The sequence below is a fragment of the Sinohyriopsis cumingii genome, chromosome 4 (assembly GCF_028554795.1).
Source record: "Sinohyriopsis cumingii isolate HCF-2022 chromosome 4, ASM2855479v2, whole genome shotgun sequence".
In the NCBI taxonomy this organism is placed as follows: domain Eukaryota; kingdom Metazoa; phylum Mollusca; class Bivalvia; order Unionida; family Unionidae; genus Sinohyriopsis; species Sinohyriopsis cumingii.
The window spans coordinates 144,325,620-144,344,905 of NC_142964.1; the positions used below are offsets into that span (position 1 = coordinate 144,325,620).

Sequence of the window (19,286 nt, forward strand, 5' to 3'; positions counted from 1 at the left end):
GTGTTTTGATTTTTTTTTGTTAGTTAGTCTGCACTAGATGATAAAATATCTTTGGTATACAGATATACAGCAAAACTGATGGCATATAACACGGGTTTATTTCATAAGTTTATGTGTCTGCTATGTCAAAGTTTCTAAAACTGTTATGTATTCTTTTGGTTTTAAAATGCACATCCATTGAAATTTAAAAACTATAGGTGCATCATTCTGTGAGACCAAGAAATAAGAAACTGGTACGGACACCAATTTTTGTAAAGACTGTTCATAAAGCCATTTTAAATGTTCATTTGTGGCAATAAAAAAAAAGTGAAGTAAGAAGGCCTTTTTAGCAGCTTTATATGCATACAAGCAATCATTAATTAAGTCACATCCACCTGCATCAACAGTGTGTTGTAAGGTCACTATGTGAACTCATAACCGAAAGTATACAGTATTTACTACCAGCCAGAAGGAATCCATCAGGATCACAGAGTCGTGTTGATAGCAAAGGGACATTCAGTTTTGGTGTCAGATTACCATGAACAGAAACTTCACATTCTTGGGGCCGGGCATAATATAGAACTTTGACGAATAATGCACATGTACTCACTGCCAGTAATGTAAGATATATACAAAAAGTGTCGTGAAACAACTTGTTAGTTTAGTGTCTATGCTAGGTCACGTCATCTCATATGTAATTACTATTGATCAAATAAGATTAAAATTTAATCTCCTTAGTTGATAGATCTAGGTTTTTGGAAACCTTTGAAGCTCGCGCAATACAAGACGGAGAAATATTAAAGAACGCACGCACATTCGTTAATGTAGATCACTTGATGTTGATTGGAAAATATTGTTCTTGTTTATATCATAGGAACGGAAACACCTTGGCCGTCCAAGTTTCTGCAAAAATATCATTCGAATGCTATACATACTTCTCTAGATTATAAATGTGGGTGTGCTGACTCCATACATCTTGGATAACAGCGCCCCCCCCCCCCCCGTGCATGTTTGGATTTACGCTAGATGGTTTGCAGTTTGACTTTACAATGTAGTGCTGTTCCCAGTCAGACCGTTTACTTTCAACACATTTCATTTAATACCACCTGCTGTTGGAATGTGAATGCATTATTCCGTTCTGTTCTTCAGACCATTTTATTCAATACCAAATCATTTGGAATCTAAATTCATCATTTCATTTGTTGAATTAAATCATTTCATTTTAGACTACATTTTATCTAATACCACGTCATTTGGAAACAGATTTCATCATTCCATTTTCTTCTTTATATCATGTTATTTAATATCACGTCATTTGGAATCTGAATTCAAAATTTCATTTATTGGTTTAAATCATTTGATTTTATGTTATGTAAATTCAATTAATAAAACGTCATTTGGAATCAGAAGTCATCACTCAGTTTTGTTGTTTAAATCATTTTATTTAATACCAGATCATTTCGAATTTAAAGTCATGATTTCATTTGTTGAGTTAAATTATTTAATTTTAGACTACATCATTTTATTTAATACCACACCATTTGGAAGCAGATATCACCATTTTGTTTTATTGTTTAAATCATTTAATTTAATACTAAGTCATTTCATTTAATACCACGTCATTTGGATTCAGAATTCATTATTTAAATTTTGGTGTTCAATCATTTCATTTCATGCTACATCATTTCCTACCACACAACATCATTTGGAATCTGAATTCATCATTCCATTTGTTGGGTTAAATCATTTCATTTTATACTACATCATTTCACTTAATACAACGTCATTTGGTATCTAAATTCACCATTCTGTTTTGTTCTTTAAATCATTTCATGTGACATCCCATCATTTGGAATCTGGATTTATCATTTCAATTGCTGGGTTAAATCATTTGATTTCATACTAAATCATTTGATTAATGTAATTTTGGCAATGAGAATATGGGCAGCCGTCACCGCCAAAATTACACTGATCAAATGATGTAGTATGAAATCAAATGATTTAACCCAGCAATTGAAATGATAAATCCAGATTCTAAATGACGTGGTATTAAATGGAAATGATGTAGGGTTTTGTTCGTTAAATCATTTCATGTGACACCACATCGTTTGGAATCTGGATTAATCGTTTCATTTGCTGGGTTAAATCATTTGATTTCATACTACATCGTTTGAGTAATTAATTTTGGCTGTGACGGTTTCCCATACACCTCTGTTAACAAGAATGTTATATGTGTGAAAAATGAAATATCTGAAAAATAAGATCTTATTTCACATATGCAAAGTCTTTTTCACGTATGTAAAATAGAGACCATGTATTTGTTTTTCAATGTGTGAAAAAATATATGAATTTAAACTGTAAACGGTTGACTCATTTAAAATTAGTCCTACAGCTACGACGCTCTGAGAAAACACCGGAACTTGTGAAGTTTGCTGCTACGATGCAGTTTTAATCGGAAACATTCACTGATTCAGATGTTTATATGACATAACGTTCATGAACTATGGACACTGACTACGTTCAAGCTTCGCAACAAGGAGATTTAGAATTCTTTTCTAGATTGTTATCAGAAGCTAGAGACAAAATTGAAGAACTTAAAAAGCGCTATCCAAAGTCAGGTGATTACGCCGTTCATTTTGCAGTCAGGCATGGTCATTTAAATCTGTTAAAATTTCTTGACGAAAATGGGGCAGACTTGCAGGTTGCAAATCTGGATGGAAAGAAACCACTTCACGAAGCGGCACAGAACAGTCAGCTGCCATGCCTGGAATATCTGCTGGAGAGAGGTGTAACCGTGGATTGTCTTAAAAGGGCCGATTGGTATGGACGTGATAATAGAAAAATTTTCATTCTGTTTGCTCAGATGTGCTCGAAAATATGTTACAGTTGGCGAAATTTCAGCTGGGTATCGCCAAAATGTTTGGTATTTATGAACGTACCGTGATACGTACCACGGTATACCTAAATTTTGTTCTGAATAATGAAAACACAATGTTAATATCATTAAAGTCATTTCAAGATTTTCCTGTAATTTCCATTCATATCTTACTGATGGAAACTAAAGTACCGTGGTACTCTGGAAAAAATACCTTGGTAGACTGGTAATACCATGCATCTGTAATCAGAATAGATTGTTCATGAAACCAAGTAACCATACAATACAAGTGGTGATACAAGAAACACCAAAATATACTAAAAAACTGAAATACACAGTTTTACCCTAAATACTCATGAAGACAAATATAGCATGATTTGTATTTGAGTGAATAATAATAAAAAGCAAACAATGGCACAATTTATACACAGAATGAATGTGAAAAGTTTATAATTGCCAATTCCCGGACATCGTATTATATATTTAATTTAATGATGTAGTTTTTGACAAAATACAAAAGCAACAAAAAAACAAAACATGGCATCAAATTTAATTTGTATTTAAAAGGTGTGCAAAATTGACAGTGAATACTTTTGGTCCTTTTAATCCCTGAAATGTTCACTAGTTGTTCCCAAAACAATTTATCTACACCTTCATGTATTTTTTATGTAAAATATTCTAGTTTTTAACAATTTATTTACACCCTATTTTCATCATTGTTATCATCATCATCATCATCTGATGATAATTCAGTCTCAGAAATTTAGATGTCAAATTCTAAATCTCATAAAATTTCCAGCTGCCAAACATATTTTTCTTACTTATTTGGTTTCTTCTGCTTCCTCAATATTTTCGAGATCAAACCCAAGAAACTCTGTTTTTGCTGTCACAGTCATCAAATATCACTTTGAACTGTGCCATTATTTACTATTCTTCATGAATGAAATTTGTGTTGTAAAAGTGCTCTCAATTTGTAACCTTGGCTTATGAATAGTTCAGGTTTATGCAAAGAGCATAAACTCATTTCTAATTAGTTCAAAATGGTCAGATTCTTGGAAAAGCCCAGTTTGTAGTCTATCAGAACTGTTACAACCATGCATTCACCACAACTGTAGGCATGATTGGCCATTGAATGCTGTAAACAAACAATGAGCATAGTCAGGACTAACCATTGAATGCAGAAAGATTGTGAGTGTAGGTGGGGTTGGGGCCAAATGAGTTAAGGACCCCTCCATGTTCTTTCATCAATCCAATCTGGTGAAATTGCAGGAGGAATTGCACACCATTTTTGCAAAAAAAGGGGCAGTAGAGAGGGTCATAAACAATAAGTCTCCTGCTTTCTTAATCTTCCTGCCTATAAAAAAGGCAGAAAGTTTCATATTATCAACCTCTCCCCTTTAAACCAATTTTATTAGAGGAGCCTTTCAGGATGAAGTCCATTTCCTCAATCTGGAACACTTTTCAGCCATCAGATCAGACAGTCTCCAGCAATCATCAAGATGCCTGTTTGTACATCCTGATATTTCCTCCACACCTCAACTACCTGTGGTGTTGCCTAGACAGGTAGTTTTTTAATTCTGGTTGTGCCATTCAGATATCTCTTTCACACCCAGAGTATTTACCCTTGTTATGGGAGTAGTAGTGACATACTTTCAATTACTGGGAACACCAGTTCTCCAGCATTTTAACAATTGGTTGAGCCACAATACTCATTTTCAGTCCCTTCCTCAAGATCTGTTCCATTGTTGGTCTGTGGTATCTCATTTGGTTTTTCTGCCCAACCTCGAGATGTCAAAACTTCTTCCATCTTGGTACATGTACTTCATTTACGTGAGGATGAACTTCCTAATGAATCAATCTTAGTCCAGGTTCATGCTAGATTCTTAGTGGTGTTATGAGCAGAAACATCGCCTGCTTGCCTTTGCCTATTCATTTTGTGAACCATGAATGCCACTGCTGACTTGGTTTCCCTAGGATGTTTGTGTATGCAATCTCTACAGTTCCTCCTCCTTGCAGGATGGAAACCATGCAGAGATTCTTTATCGACCACAATCACTCTAGAACCAATGTTTCATCATCATTTGCACTGGTGGATGAATCGGGACAGATTCTTTAATGGATCTCCATGCATACACCTGATCCCCACTCCTTTCACACATCATATTCTGGTTGGAGTACTCATTTAGAACGAGAGGGCATAATTCTCTAGGATCTTTGGACTCCAGGCAGGATTGTCCTTTCACATCAACAACCTAGAAATCAAAGCAGCATCTGCACAGCTGCATTGAGAGAGTTAGGCATTGATGTGTCTTGGTCTCCTTAGACGTCCGTTGTAGCATATCAGGCAGGCACACATGTTCCTTCTCTTTGTGTGGAGGTCTGGAATCACCTCTGAGAACATTATCTTCCAAGTCCTTCACATTCCAAACAAGAAGAACATGTTAGTGGACAGCCTTTCCAGGAATGGCAGAGCCATCTTAATGGACTGGTGTCTTCACCACTCCGTTATAGAGTCCTTCTTCACATTGTGGGGGAAAACCACTATTAGACTTATTTGTGATGAGGCTCAACAATAGGCTTCCCTTCAGTTTATTTCTGTCAAAGATTAGGGAGCATGGGTAGTATATGCCTTCAGCATTCAAGGGGTTCGACTATTTGCATACGCCTTCCCACCATTCTGTCTGTTACCTCGAGTTATGCAAAGAGTCAGAACTTCCACTGCTCAGATCATTCTCATTGCTCCACTGTGATCCTAGCAATCATGGTTCAACAACCTTCAAAAGCTATTGATCAACTGAACCAGGTCTCTAACTCATTGAAGGGATCTTCTGTCACAACAGCGGGGATCTCTCCTCCACAACAGCCCACAGATTCTCCACCTTCATGCTTGGCTTTTCTCAAGTGATCTCTCTGCTGGAACAAGTTGTCAGTCCAGTTTTCCGGTTGCATCATTTAAGTAAGTCGAACGTCTACATACAAGGTCTATGCTGCCAGGTAAAGAATCTTATGTAATTGGTTCAGTGGGAAACACATGGATCCTAGCTGACATTTCAAAAGTTGCCATTATGACTTTTTCTACTGACAATAATGTTTGTTAAAACTGTGCTTAGGAAAATGAAAATTAATTAGATTTGGTTTGATTTTGTGGGTTTACTGCCTTTTTTCAGCACATGATAGGCTATACATGGCAGATAGCATATTTGGTGGATTGAAGGAACCAGGAAAACCCTGGGAAGAACCACTGACCTGCAGGCAGCTATAGGCTGGCTTTTTCACGTATCTATATTGGCTGAGCCAGGGCTCAAATCAACAAGAACAGACATGAGATGTCAGTGAACTGTAAAGGCAAGTGCCTTAGACCACAGTGGTTGAAGTTTTTACTGCTTCTTGTGCAAAGAATGAAGATGAAACTCTGAAGCAAATAATTATCAGTAATTAATACATCAATTACATGTAAAGAAATAAATTTATCAGAAATAAATGATTGTATTTAATACAGAGGTTCACAAACTGTATATTTTTTAAAAACGTGAATTATATTATGTCTAAGGATGACAACTAGACCTGCATCAATTCCAGCATGTGTGTTTCAGAATTTAGACTTGAGAATATTCAGAATGCCCTTTCACAATTCTGTCATTTTGAAAGACCGTGGAAATAGGTGTACTATGAAAATAAGATGTCTTAATATAAAAGTGTGGAAAAAATAATCGGGGCATTAATTATATACTATATTCCAAATTTTAACTGTATTTAAAATCAGATCATCTCTCCAATGGTTCATACAGTTTAATTTTTTCTCACAGGACACCATTGATGCTAGCATGTACCAAACCAAGTCTTCCAGTGATCCAGACCCTTGTTAAGTATGGAGCAGATCCAGGGTTGAAAAATAAAGATGGTTGGAATTCACTTCACATTGCATGTAGGTAGGAAATATATCCTCAGAATTTATTTTAATGTTGGACAATATTTCATTCATATGATAACTAGGAAAGAGCCTTTAGGATGATTTTCATTTCATTTTCATGAGATTTTCACTGGTAGTTTATTATAATTGAAGAAATCATTTATTAAAATTACCCGAGAGGTTTTTCTGGTGCTGATGCAATGTTAAACACTATGCCTACATGCCAGGTTTTATCACTGTAATGGCCAAATTTCAGAGTCATATTAGAGTGCCATGATCAGATGATCAGGAGGTGTATATGCTTTTTCATTTTCTGGGACACTTTCACAGCACCTGTCCAGTCTTCCCTTACATGGAAACTTTAGCTGGACACGGAAATTGTTCCCTTCTAAGAATTAGAATAAGAAACATCTATGATGCAAACCAAAACAAAATTTCCAGTTGATTTAATCCATGCCACATACACAGATGGATATGAAAATTTTCCATTTAACAAGAATGAACCAACGATGACATGCATGTTCAGTCTCAGCAGATCCTTTGTGACATAACAGGTCTATAGACAGTTTTCATTGATAAATTTATCAACAACAAGTGCTTCTCTTTTTAGCATATTCAAGCTGTAGTCTTTTCTTTTCCATCAAATCTTATGTTTTATCTATTCTTGATAATCTTTATTGACATCATGCAGTGACAGTCATTACTACACACACACAATTGTCCAGCTATTGGACTGTGATATATGTTACAAATGTTACCTGTAAAGGAGCTGAATGACTGAATACTAAACCCTAAAATTCTTTGTATGCTAGACTGTAAAGTAATGGATTTTCTGAGAGAAATAATCGTATTTACAGGAATGAAATATGATAAATATTTTTTCATTGCCCATCAACAGACATTGATAACATTATGACCAAAATATTTTGAAACTGTATAAAGAAACATGGTGAAGTGGTAAATATGGCTACCTTGTATACAAATGACCCAGGTTTTATGTGCTATTTTACCTTGGATTGGAGATTTATGTTTCTATTCATATTTTCTGTGCAAAACACAGAAGAAAATAACCAGCAAACTGCAAGATACAGTAAGAAATCTGCCACTTCAGTCTGTTACACATATTGCTAACCAGTATGTTTGAGCATATAACAAAAAGAAAACTGGCTTGTAAATATTGGATATATTTCATCTTATGGGTGAAAAACCTTGCCACTCATGAAAATACCGCGTTTTTCGCCAATGTAATGAAACCTATGTCTTATTTAATCAGAGCAAGCAAATATCCTCTATTTTTGTTAAACTTGGAAGTTGGTGTCCATTGTAATAACAGGGACAGAAAGTTTGCCCGTAATTATTTTACATTTCATATTGGCATTCTTGTATTTGTTTTGCAAATTATTTCTCAGTTCACCACTCAGTACATATGATATCATTTCAGGTCAGGATAGTCTCGATTAACACAAATTACTACTCTACAGTCAAATAAGTTGGATAGTCCTGTTGTACTGGCATCATCAGTGATTCTGAAATTCAGTATGATCCAGAAATCACTCTTACAAGTTAGTCATTGTACATGTTATTTGATAGTGACTGTGACCTGTGTAATGATGATCAGTTTGACTTTGAGAACTTTAATGCAATTTTCTTTAGTTGTGTATAGCATAGCTTTTACATAATTGTAAGTTTTGTTTTCATTGAAATTATAACTACATTTAAATGGATGTTGTTACTTCATACAGATGGGCATATATAGTATATCTTCAGTTATTAAACAACATTTAAGGTGTCACTTCGTAGCCTTAAGTTAGAAATTTGATAGGGACCAATTTACAGAACTTTCCTCAGCCACCTGAACTGCAAAATAGAAGAAAATTTGTGAATGATTATAAATAAACCAAAAACTAACAATTGTATGAGAAAAATAAGCATAAAACATGTAACAAAATATGCTTAAAAGATTAAATCCTAAATGTATTGTAGTACATCCCTTCATTCATTCAATTTAAAAATTCTTCCAGTTTTTCTTCTTCTCTTTCAATGAATAAAACCCATACAAAACCATCAAAACCACAATTGACATTTCACCATTGTGCTCAGAGTCCTGCCTTGCTCTCTCCATCAAAGTTACTTGAGGTTTTACAAGACTTTTCACACTCATACTTACAAAATCTGTTTGTTTGTATTTTCAGATCTTAATTGAACTGACTTGTTTAAATAGGGTAATGTCCAAAATGTATATGATGCTTATATTGATGAGTTTGATATGCAGCATTGGTCAGTTTGGAAACGATGAAGATTAGACTTAGTGTGGATTAAATTTGGATTACAACTGTAGAACTTTTGCTTCAAGTCAGGAATGGAATATTTAAAAAGTCTAGTAATTAGCATGAATAGTACAAGGTAAAAATGGTTTGCAATACAAAGTTTCTGTATCTCATCATTTGAGTTACAAACATTCCTCTCATTTCAATCAGTAATAACCTTAGCTTTTACATGCCCATAGCCTAGTTTTAATCTTTTTGGGTAATCATGCAACCATTAATGTTGACACCTGAATAATTACATGATATTGTACATTTTGATAAGTTAATATGGCACCTGCTTCTTTGGAGACCATGGCAGAATATGATGAAATTTGGTGTACAGCTATAAAATGATAATTTAATTTTAAGCTAGTTTCAATTAAAAAATTTCAGTGAATTAACCATTAGGTGATTCAGCATCAGACTAGCTACTGATATTCACCTTAAATGCTGTACCGCTAAATATGACTTGTAGATTATTAGATATATTAGCTGACATTGACAGGATCTCATAGTAACAAAATGTTTCCAATTTTTTGGAGGGTTTGGAACTGACCAATAAACCAAAACAAGTGGAGTAATAGGTGGTGATAAATTGAATTTAGACCATTTTAGTCTTGGTAGTTAAGCATAAAGTTGCTATGTGTGGTCTCTAGATGGCATGGTATTAACAGATTTGTTCTGCACCTTTAAGGCCCTGAATTTAATCCCGTTTTTCAGCACTTGTCAGAGTAAATGGTCATCCATTTAAGTTTGAAATAGTGAAACTTGCCTTAAACAAAAACCTTATTTGAAGGACAGTTATTATGAAAAGACACCATGTACCTTTTATTTTATCGCCTTTGCTGGCCTCTTTATACAGGACACATGACTGGCAAGGACAATGTTTTGACTTGATGATTACTGGGAACTCTTTATACAGGACACATAACTGGCAAGGACAATGTTTTGGCTTGATGATTACTGGGAACTCTTTATACAGGACACATGACTGACAAGGACAATGTTTTGGCTTGATGATTACTGGAAACTCTTTATACAGGACACATGACTGGCAAGGACAATGTTTTGGCTTTATGATTACTGGCAACTCTTTATACAGGACACATGACTGGCAAGGACAATATTTTGGCTTGATGATTAATGGGAACTTTTTATACAGGACACATGTCTGACAAGGACAATGTTTTGGCTTTATGATTACTGGAAACTCTTTATACAGGACACATGACTGGCAAGGACAATGTTTTGGCTTGATGATTAATGGGAACTCTTTATACAGGACACATGACTGGCAAGGACAATGTTTTGGCTTGATGATTACTGGGAACTCTTTATACAGGACACATGACTGACAAGGACAATGTTTTGGCTTTATGATTACTGGAAACTCTTAAGCCCTTAGTGCTGATCTTTTGACACATTGAGTTGGATGTTTAGAATTAGTATTAAGGTCCATTATATTATAAAAATAATACAGAATTCTCAGATCTCAGATTCTGGAAGTTTCTGATATGATTGAATTGTTAGTATAACACATGCCATAAAGTAACTGTTCTTCAGTCATTTCTGAGCACATTTGCCAAAGAAGGTGTCATGAAAGCTGCATTTACTTACTTCGTGAAACTCTCGAATCTGTGCAGGTATACAGTTACAAAATGCGGCAGGCAAAGTAAAAAAAAAAAGCTCTTTAGTCACCAGTTTAACTTAGCAGCTCAAATGTTAAAAAATAAGAATTCCTGATGACACCATAACATTGATGTGCTGAAAGAAAGTGTAATCACATAGCTGTAAAATCTCATTAGTGATATACATTATGGAATTGTCTCAGTTGAATCATGACTGTCTAGATTGTAATGATTTGGGAATTGTGTAAGATTCTATAATATCATGGACTTTAGAGCCAAAGCCAAATGCTAAAGTGTAGTTCACTGGGTGTCTTTTATAGACAGGCTCAAATGAAGTTTCCTCAGAATTCTTCAGTTTCGACACTTTAAAGACCACGCGATGCAAACACCTGATCAGTTTATATTGTATAAATTGTGACAACTTGTTAAACATCTGATGCAGCATGAATAATGATTGAATAAAGCCTGTTGAGTGTTAGTCTGTATTCAATTCATAAAAATTTAGAGAGTTAACACTTGTCATTCTTAATTTTTCATCTTTCATCAGAGAAGGAGATGTGTCAATAGTGAAGTATTTACTGGAGTGTGACCGTGATCTGTGGGACACAAAAAGTAATAACGGCAGGACACCATTACATACTGCAGGTAATGTAAAGTCTTGTTATGCAAATCTGACATAAAATATTGCAATCGTAGGGAATGGTGATTTACTCTGAGCATGAAATGCCAGACATAATCAGAACTGACAGGAGACAGACCATCATCCTTCTGGCTTTCAGACACTATAGTCTGTTTTAAAATGTACTTTTGATTGACTCCTGATGTGTTAAATGACCTTTTCTTTTTACTTGCATCCCTATAAATAAAATAAAAAAAAGAAATGATAAAAACAAAATCTTATCCATCACAATTTAATGATTCAACATCAAATATGGATATTTGGTTATTTTTACATTGGATAACGTTAGATTTATATCTTGGTCAGTTTACCTTAGATAACACTATATATAAAGGTATTTTGGTCAGTGATGCTTTGCTTAATACACTAATTGTTGCCAGTTAACAACACATCACTGTAATTTTATGTTGTCAAGCAAACATATTTGTTTACAATAGACTTCCATTATAGCATTCACATTCACTGCATCATGTTTAAGAAGTAAAGAGGTAAGCTGAAATAATGAGACTTTAGGTGGTTTGATGAAAAGACTTTGTGGCACTTTTAATTTTATTGTATAGTTTATGTAATCTTGGACAGAGATTTCAAGTCTATTCATCATGGAAAAATGAAGTAGTTAGCCTAAGGGCTCTTTTAGATCATTAAGTGTAGATCGGTTAAGAAGGCACTCCGACACTCGTACAAATTTTAATTGAGTTGGTCAGTACATATGCCTGTGTATTTAATAATTTGCCTTTCGTCCATTCCTCCACACTTAATACCTAAATATCCCTTTAGTAAACTCTATCAGTGAATGATCACTCAAAGTTAGAACTGCTTGTTAAAGAATATTTATCAAAATCCTAAATTTGCTATGGTTGATATTTTCACATATCATTATCACTGTCCATAAATGTAGTTTTTGTTCTTCATAAATATTTACAACTATTTTTCATTCTCCTTAAATATATCAGTATTTTTGTGGTTTGTGATTTTGTGGCTTCAAAGCATGATAGGCTGTGTATGGTAGCCACTTTAGCCAAACTAAGATTTGAACCCAGGCATGGGGCCCTGGGTTACAGAGTGGTATAAGGTGGTCGCTGTTACTGACATCTCATGTCTGTTTGCTTGGGTTTGAGTTTCAGGTTTGGCCAACATGGCAATTTGTGTGAAAGATTGCCAGTAGCTTTCCATGGATCAGTAGTTCTTCTCAGGATTTTCTCATGTCCTTACTCCATCAAATATACTGGTTACCATGTATAATATGTGCTAGAAAATGACATTAAACCCACAACATCGAACCTATGTGGACAGAGTAGCTGTCAGTGATCTGTAACAGCAAGCACCTTAGAACAGTTGGCCACCAGGGGCCCCAAGTATTTTAGTTGTGCCTATAATGATTGTCGCCAAAGTTTAAATATATTGGCCATGATGTTTGGCCAGCTGGATGACATCAGCTTTTAGTTAAAGGATTTTGATTCAGAAATGTCTCCTGATTACATAAGTATCATCATTATCAGGCTTGGCTTAATGTAAGTTGGGGCTTGGGGGAGGAAGAGAGGCCCCTGGGTAAATGGATGAAGTTTTTGGAGCTGGCAGGATCGACTTTTGCCATGTGGGATTTGGAGGTCGAAATGTCAAAGGTCAAGGTCACATTGGTGAGCTCGTAGCTGTCAAGCGTCCCATTTTTCCCATATTTGCCTGTATTTTGGACCTAAATACATGTACAGGTATATGTTTTTCTTGTTAAAAATTTGTTTTCTTAAAGAAGTTAAATTAAATATTTCATTACAGTTTTTTGTTTAGTACCTGGTTCCATTCTGAAAAAGAAATAAATAACGATACAGATTTCTAAAATACGATTGGTTCATTCAAAATTGAGGCTACCATGCCAGTCTTTAACCACCATATGGAATCAGAACCCAGCTAATTTGACTACATATGCTCTGCATTTTTTTCTCAATACTAAACTTTCTTTTGTATCCAATGATAATAAATCATATCTCATTCTAAAGTGCTTTCAGAGATGAATTCACTGTGAAGTTCTTGCCATAGGTTCTTTGGCATTTCTTTGAAAGGTTCAACTGTAAACAAAGCAATGTGCAATGGAACATGGATTTCACTTCCTGATCATCACCAAGGCCTTATTACTTACTGTACACTGTTGCCAAAACATAAGACAGCCACACCATAAGCTCATATTCTAAAGAATAAACAATTATCTTTAAATCCATACCAGATAGAACCTTGATGTAATTCAATCGAAGTTCAGTTTACTAAATTTCTTTTAGAAGTTAACCATCCTCTTTCAGTTACTAGTGTTGCTGGCAATTTATTTCTGACACTTTTTCTAGACAGTAAACTCACAAAGGATTAATCTTGTGCTAGAATGAAAACAGTAAAAATATCACACAGAATTCACATGCAAGATGGTACATTTGAATCGATAATCATTGGGAAAAAACAAGGTGTGGCTTCTATAAACACCATGTGTCTGAGTTTGTGTTGCGCTCTTGTACCTTCTGAATTGGCAACCAAATGGAACAGGGTGCCCATTCAAAAGGTACAAGAGTGCAACACATTGCCTCTTTGACACAAAATATTTAAGTAAGTTACTGTCCTACTTTACTGATGGTTGTAGACGATGTAAATAGTTACACACACATTAAAGTTTTAAAAAGCATTATTTTCATACTCAGGGGTTGGCAGCTGAGTTTGTTCAAGAAAATTAATGGCGAATTAGGTATCCATGTATAAGCATCTGAATTGGAAGCAGATTAATCATTAGCGATGATAGAATGAAGGTTCACAGATAAAGATTATAATAGTTGTTTTCTCCAAGTTTTATAAAAATTTTAATTATATGTTCCATTTCTATGAACAAATTATTACAATATTTGGCACATTAGTTTAACAGAGGAAATTAAATGTCACAAGCAGTGGGATGGTCATAAGTCAAAGTCTCAGGAGTGATATTGTAGTGTGTTCTGTTACTAATGTCAAGGCTTCATCATCGCAGACAAGGCAGTAAATTTGTACATTTGTATTTTGATTGAACAAACAAGCTTAAAAGTGGTAGCTAATATAACAAAATTGGTTTTTAATAATTCTTACAGAAACAGTTTGATTTGAGATGATCATGTTATTTTGTTTTTAAAATTAGTACTTGTCCCATTTTGCCAAAATAAATTTAAATAAATAGATTTTTGTCCTTTTTTTACAGCATTGCTTGGGTGTACAGATGTCACCCGCCACTTGTTGGAGCATTGTGGGTACACGCCTGACATGACTGACAGCTGTGGTTCTACTCCTTTGATGGATGCTTTAAGATCACAGCATATTGATTTAGCAGCTCTTCTCATTTCATTGCATGGGGTATTACTCAACATTGCATGGGGTATTACTCAACATTGCATGGGGTATTACTCATCATTGCATGGGGTATTACTCAACATTGCATGGGGTATTACTCAACATTGCATGGGGTATTACTCATCATTGCATGGGGTATTACTCAACATTGCATGGGGTATTACTCAACATTGCATAGGGTATTACTCATCATTGCATGGGGTATTACTCAACATTGCATGGGGTATTACTCAACATTGCATGGGATATTACTCAACATTGCATGGGGTATTACTCAACATTGCATGGGGTATTACTCATCATTGCATGGGGTATTACTCATCATTGCATGGGGTATTACTCTTCATTGCATGGGGTATTACTCAACATTGCATGGGGTATTACTCATCATTGCATGGGGTATTACTCTTCATTGCATGGGGTATTACTCAACATTGCATGGGGTATTACTCATCATTGCATGGGGTATTACTCATCATTGCATGGGGTATTACTCTTCATTGCATGGGGTATTACTCAACATTGCATGGGGTATTACTCAACATTGCATACTTCACACAATACATACAGTCCAGGCCCAACATTCATCATTGCATGGGGTATTACTCAACATTGCATACTTCACACAATACATACAGTCCAGGCCCAACATTCATCATTGCATGGGGTATTACTCAACATTGCATACTTCACACAATACATACAGTCCAGGCCCAACATTCATCATTGCATGGGGTATTACTCAACATTGCATACTTCACACAATACATACAGTCCAGGCCCAACATTCATCATTGCATGGGGTATTACTCACACAATACATACAGTCCAGGCCCAACATTCATCATTGCATGGGGTATTACTCAACATTGCATACTTCACACAATACATACAGTCCAGGCCCAACATTCATGAAACTCCTCAACTTGAGTGCACACTCAAACTCAAATATTGTTTATTTTGATTTAGTTGCATTCATTTAATTTCTTAAAATACATGACTATATCTAGCACAATGCTGAAACTAAATAAATTTTAAGTTTTAATATCTCTAATTTGTTCATGACTTCATTCAGTTATGAATATAAAAAATTGAATTGGAACAAATACTTCAGTTTGATTGATTGATTTCTTGGATTTAAGTGACATGCACACAGTTTTGCATGTGCCTCTGGTTAATTCCTGCATGGCAGGTTGCTAATTGTTCCTGTGGAAAGGAATCAGAGCCACATCCCCCAGGCGTTTATGCACTCAGTGAAACATAATGTTTCATGCTACCTGAGTGATAGGCTGTTATCAGTGGTTTCCATAGTAGACCCAGCACACACTCATGTTTGAGTCGTCTATGTCAGTTTAGTAGATGAGTGGGAATAGAACCATCACTCACTCAGTTTATGAGTTTGGTGAATAGAGGGTCAGAACTCTCTGTAGTAGAGGCCCTACTTTCACGACATTTAGTCTCTAATTTTTTGGCCCCTCAAAACTAGGATAAGTATTTATTGTAAATCATTATCCTCACACTTTCTGTAAAAAAAAAGCATTGAGGATATTGTGATGTCATCTGTCTCTTTCTAAAGCACAGAGTGGAATTCACTAAACTTGGTTGTAGACTTACCTATTGGTAAAAGTTTGTAAGAGGGTGTTAATATTTTGAACCTCCTCCCTGGTAACTATGTATAAGAGGGTGTTATTTTTTTTACTTCCTCTGTGGTAACTGTGAAAGTTGGTGTTATGTTTTTTTAAAACTCTTCTATGGTTTTGTTTGTTTGTTGTGGGGTTTAACTCCATTTTTCAGCACACGATAGGCTATGCATGGTGGCCAGTATTAATGGTGGAGGAAGAACCTGGGAAAACCTCAGGAAGAACCACTGACCCACAAGAAGCTACTGGCAAGCTTTCTCACATACCCACATTGGCCGAATCCTAGACTCGAACCCATGCAGACAGAGGTGTGATGGCAGTGATCAGTAACAGAGAGCGTTTTAGACCACTCAGACACTCGGGGACCCCTTTTCTATGGTAACTGCGTAAGAGTGTTATTTTATTTGCTTCCTCTTTATTAACTGTTTGTAAGAGTGTTATCTTTAACCTTCTCCATAGTAAATGTGTCTTAGAGGTGTAAGATGATGTTATGTTTTTTTAACCCCACTATGGTTTATGGGAAGGGTTGAAAAGACCATTTGCAATAAAATCTTGATCATACATATTTTCAGATTGTGACAAAACATGATGCAGTCGTAGCAGGAAGATACTTTACAATATATTTTGGGGTTAATAGCCCGTAATTACAAGGGAAGCAGAATGTTATAAATGAAACTGCTCAAATTAATATGTGAAAATTGTTGGTTGTTACATTTGTAAGCTCTCAGAATTGACCTTTTGTTTTCAACCACTATTACTGCACAAAAGGTCTTGGGCTAAAATGATACCCCTAACCTCTTTCTTATGTTACGTGTTTAGGCTTGAATAAACAGTAGCACAAGAAAGAGTGAAAACAACAAGCTTTGAAAAATATAACAAATGATTTATTTCCCTGGAAAAGTACTGTAAAAATAAAAAAAAATATGAGAACGGTTTCAAGAATCAAATCCACAAATATTACAACAATAATCCATGAATACAATTTTTGAAGTCCTAATATTGCAATTTTTTCATAATCCTTGCTCAGTATACAGTGCTACCAATGCTGTTCAGCTGTGGAAGACCTCCAGAGTTTTATGATTGAAGATCAATGCATAAAGCCAATTCAGTCCTGGAATTATTTTTAAAAAAACATTATAATTATAATACAAGTATTGGATGGTGATGCAAACTAAAGATTTGGTGTAATACTTATGCAGTATTAAAAATACATATTTGCATTATTCAGTTAGGAGAGGACTTTAGTAAAACATTCATTTTTAAATTTGTACCATCAGTCACTATTAATAAAGGTTTACAGAGAAATTTGCATTATTCATTGATATTAAATTCACTGTAAAGTTACAACATATTAGTGGTTATATGGCCTGAAGATCAATGCTATGTATATGAAATTACCAAGCTCTCTGATAACATGACTCTGCTTACAATTTAATATTCAATGAATTTGTATGGACTTGGTCAAAACCAGTCAACAATGTATGTATTTAATTTGAAGCAGATAATAAATATCACGATTTATTCTCAGCGTGCATCTCACCCAATGGATGTTTCATTGTTTATAAGTAACTCCCCTACTGATTACAGATAAGCATTGCACCCAATGAACATTTAATGTCAGATAAGCAATTCCTCCAATGAACATTTCATTACAGATAAGCAATTCACCCACTGAACATTTCATTACAGATAAGCATTGCACCCACTGAACATTTAATGTCAGATAAGCAATGCATCCAGTGAACATTTCATTGCAAATAAGCTGTGTACCCACTGAACATTTCATTACAGATAAGCTGTGAACCAAATGAACATTTCAGTTCAGATAAGCTGTGTACCCACTGAACATTTCATTGCAGATATGCAATGCACCCAATGAACATTTGATTGCAGATAAACAATGCACCCACTGGACATGTTATTACAGATAAGCAATGCACCTACTGAACATGTCATTACAGATAAGCTGTATACCCACTGAACATTTCATTGTAGATAAGCTGTGAACCATAGAACATTTCAGTGCAGATAAGCTATGTACCTAATGAACATATTATTACAGATAATGCAGTGTACCCACTGGACATGTTATTACAGCTAAGCAATGCACCCACTGAACATGTTATTACAGATAAGCTGTATACCCACTGAACATTTCATTGCAGATAAGCTGTGTACCTAATGAACATGTTATTACAGATAAAGCAATGTACCCACTGAACATGTTATTACAGATAAGCAACTCCTTGACTGATACTGATACTTCATTGCAGATAAGCTGTTGCCCATACTTTCATTGTGCATCAGCTTTGTGAACAAAATAGTTAACTTTTCATCCACATATAGTTTTTTTTCTTTCAGGTTATCTAATTTGGTTGCTGTATTCGCAAACATAAGTGACATTTGGGTTAACTCTGTATTTTGGACTTGAAGTACCTGACATTCTGTATCTCTTGCATTGTATGAGGTACCAGCTTATGCTGCCAAAGGAGATACAAATCAGCCTGTTTCATTTCATTTTGCAACTGAGGCTAAATTATGCCTAGACATTAATATTACAACATTTATTTGCAGTTCATTGCTCATTTCAGGCAGATGTGAATGTGGAGGACAACTTAGGAAGACAATCCATTCATTTAGCAGCCCAGTCTGGCGCAGTTGATTCCCTAAATTACCTGATTGACACCTGTGGAGTGGATCCAGGTGTCAAATCCAGATGCCGATTTATTACTCCGCTACATTTTGCAGCAAAGGTAATTAAATTTTGACATGAACTACTTAATATTACATGAAAGTAATCAGAAAAGTTTTTGTTGTAGCATTTAGAATTTATATTTGTTTTCTGACCGCTACAGCTATTATGGTAGTGGTTGATGTGGTAATAATAGTTTTAGTAGTAGTAGATTTGTTTGCAGTAG

General features: G+C 35.1%; 1 protein-coding gene across 3 annotated transcripts in view; it reads left to right on the forward strand.

Moving 5' to 3' along the window:
- Positions 1–2,396: 2,396 nt before the first annotated feature.
- The window catches only part of LOC149802250 (uncharacterized), a 40,115-nt gene continuing 23,225 nt past the window's right edge, over positions 2,397–19,286 (forward strand). Inside the window, exons 1-5 of one of the 3 annotated variants that reach the window (XM_089956678.1) lie at positions 2,397–2,799; positions 6,661–6,783; positions 11,246–11,343; positions 14,580–14,731; positions 18,960–19,121. In XM_089956678.1, the coding sequence (XP_089812804.1) occupies positions 2,483–2,799; positions 6,661–6,783; positions 11,246–11,343; positions 14,580–14,731; positions 18,960–19,121 (852 nt within the window). In that variant the 5' untranslated portion in view covers positions 2,397–2,482. The remainder of the gene's footprint in view (positions 2,800–6,660; positions 6,784–11,245; positions 11,344–14,579; positions 14,732–18,959; positions 19,122–19,286) is intronic. The other 2 variants (XR_016420800.1, XM_089956677.1) reach the window with 2 other exon arrangements.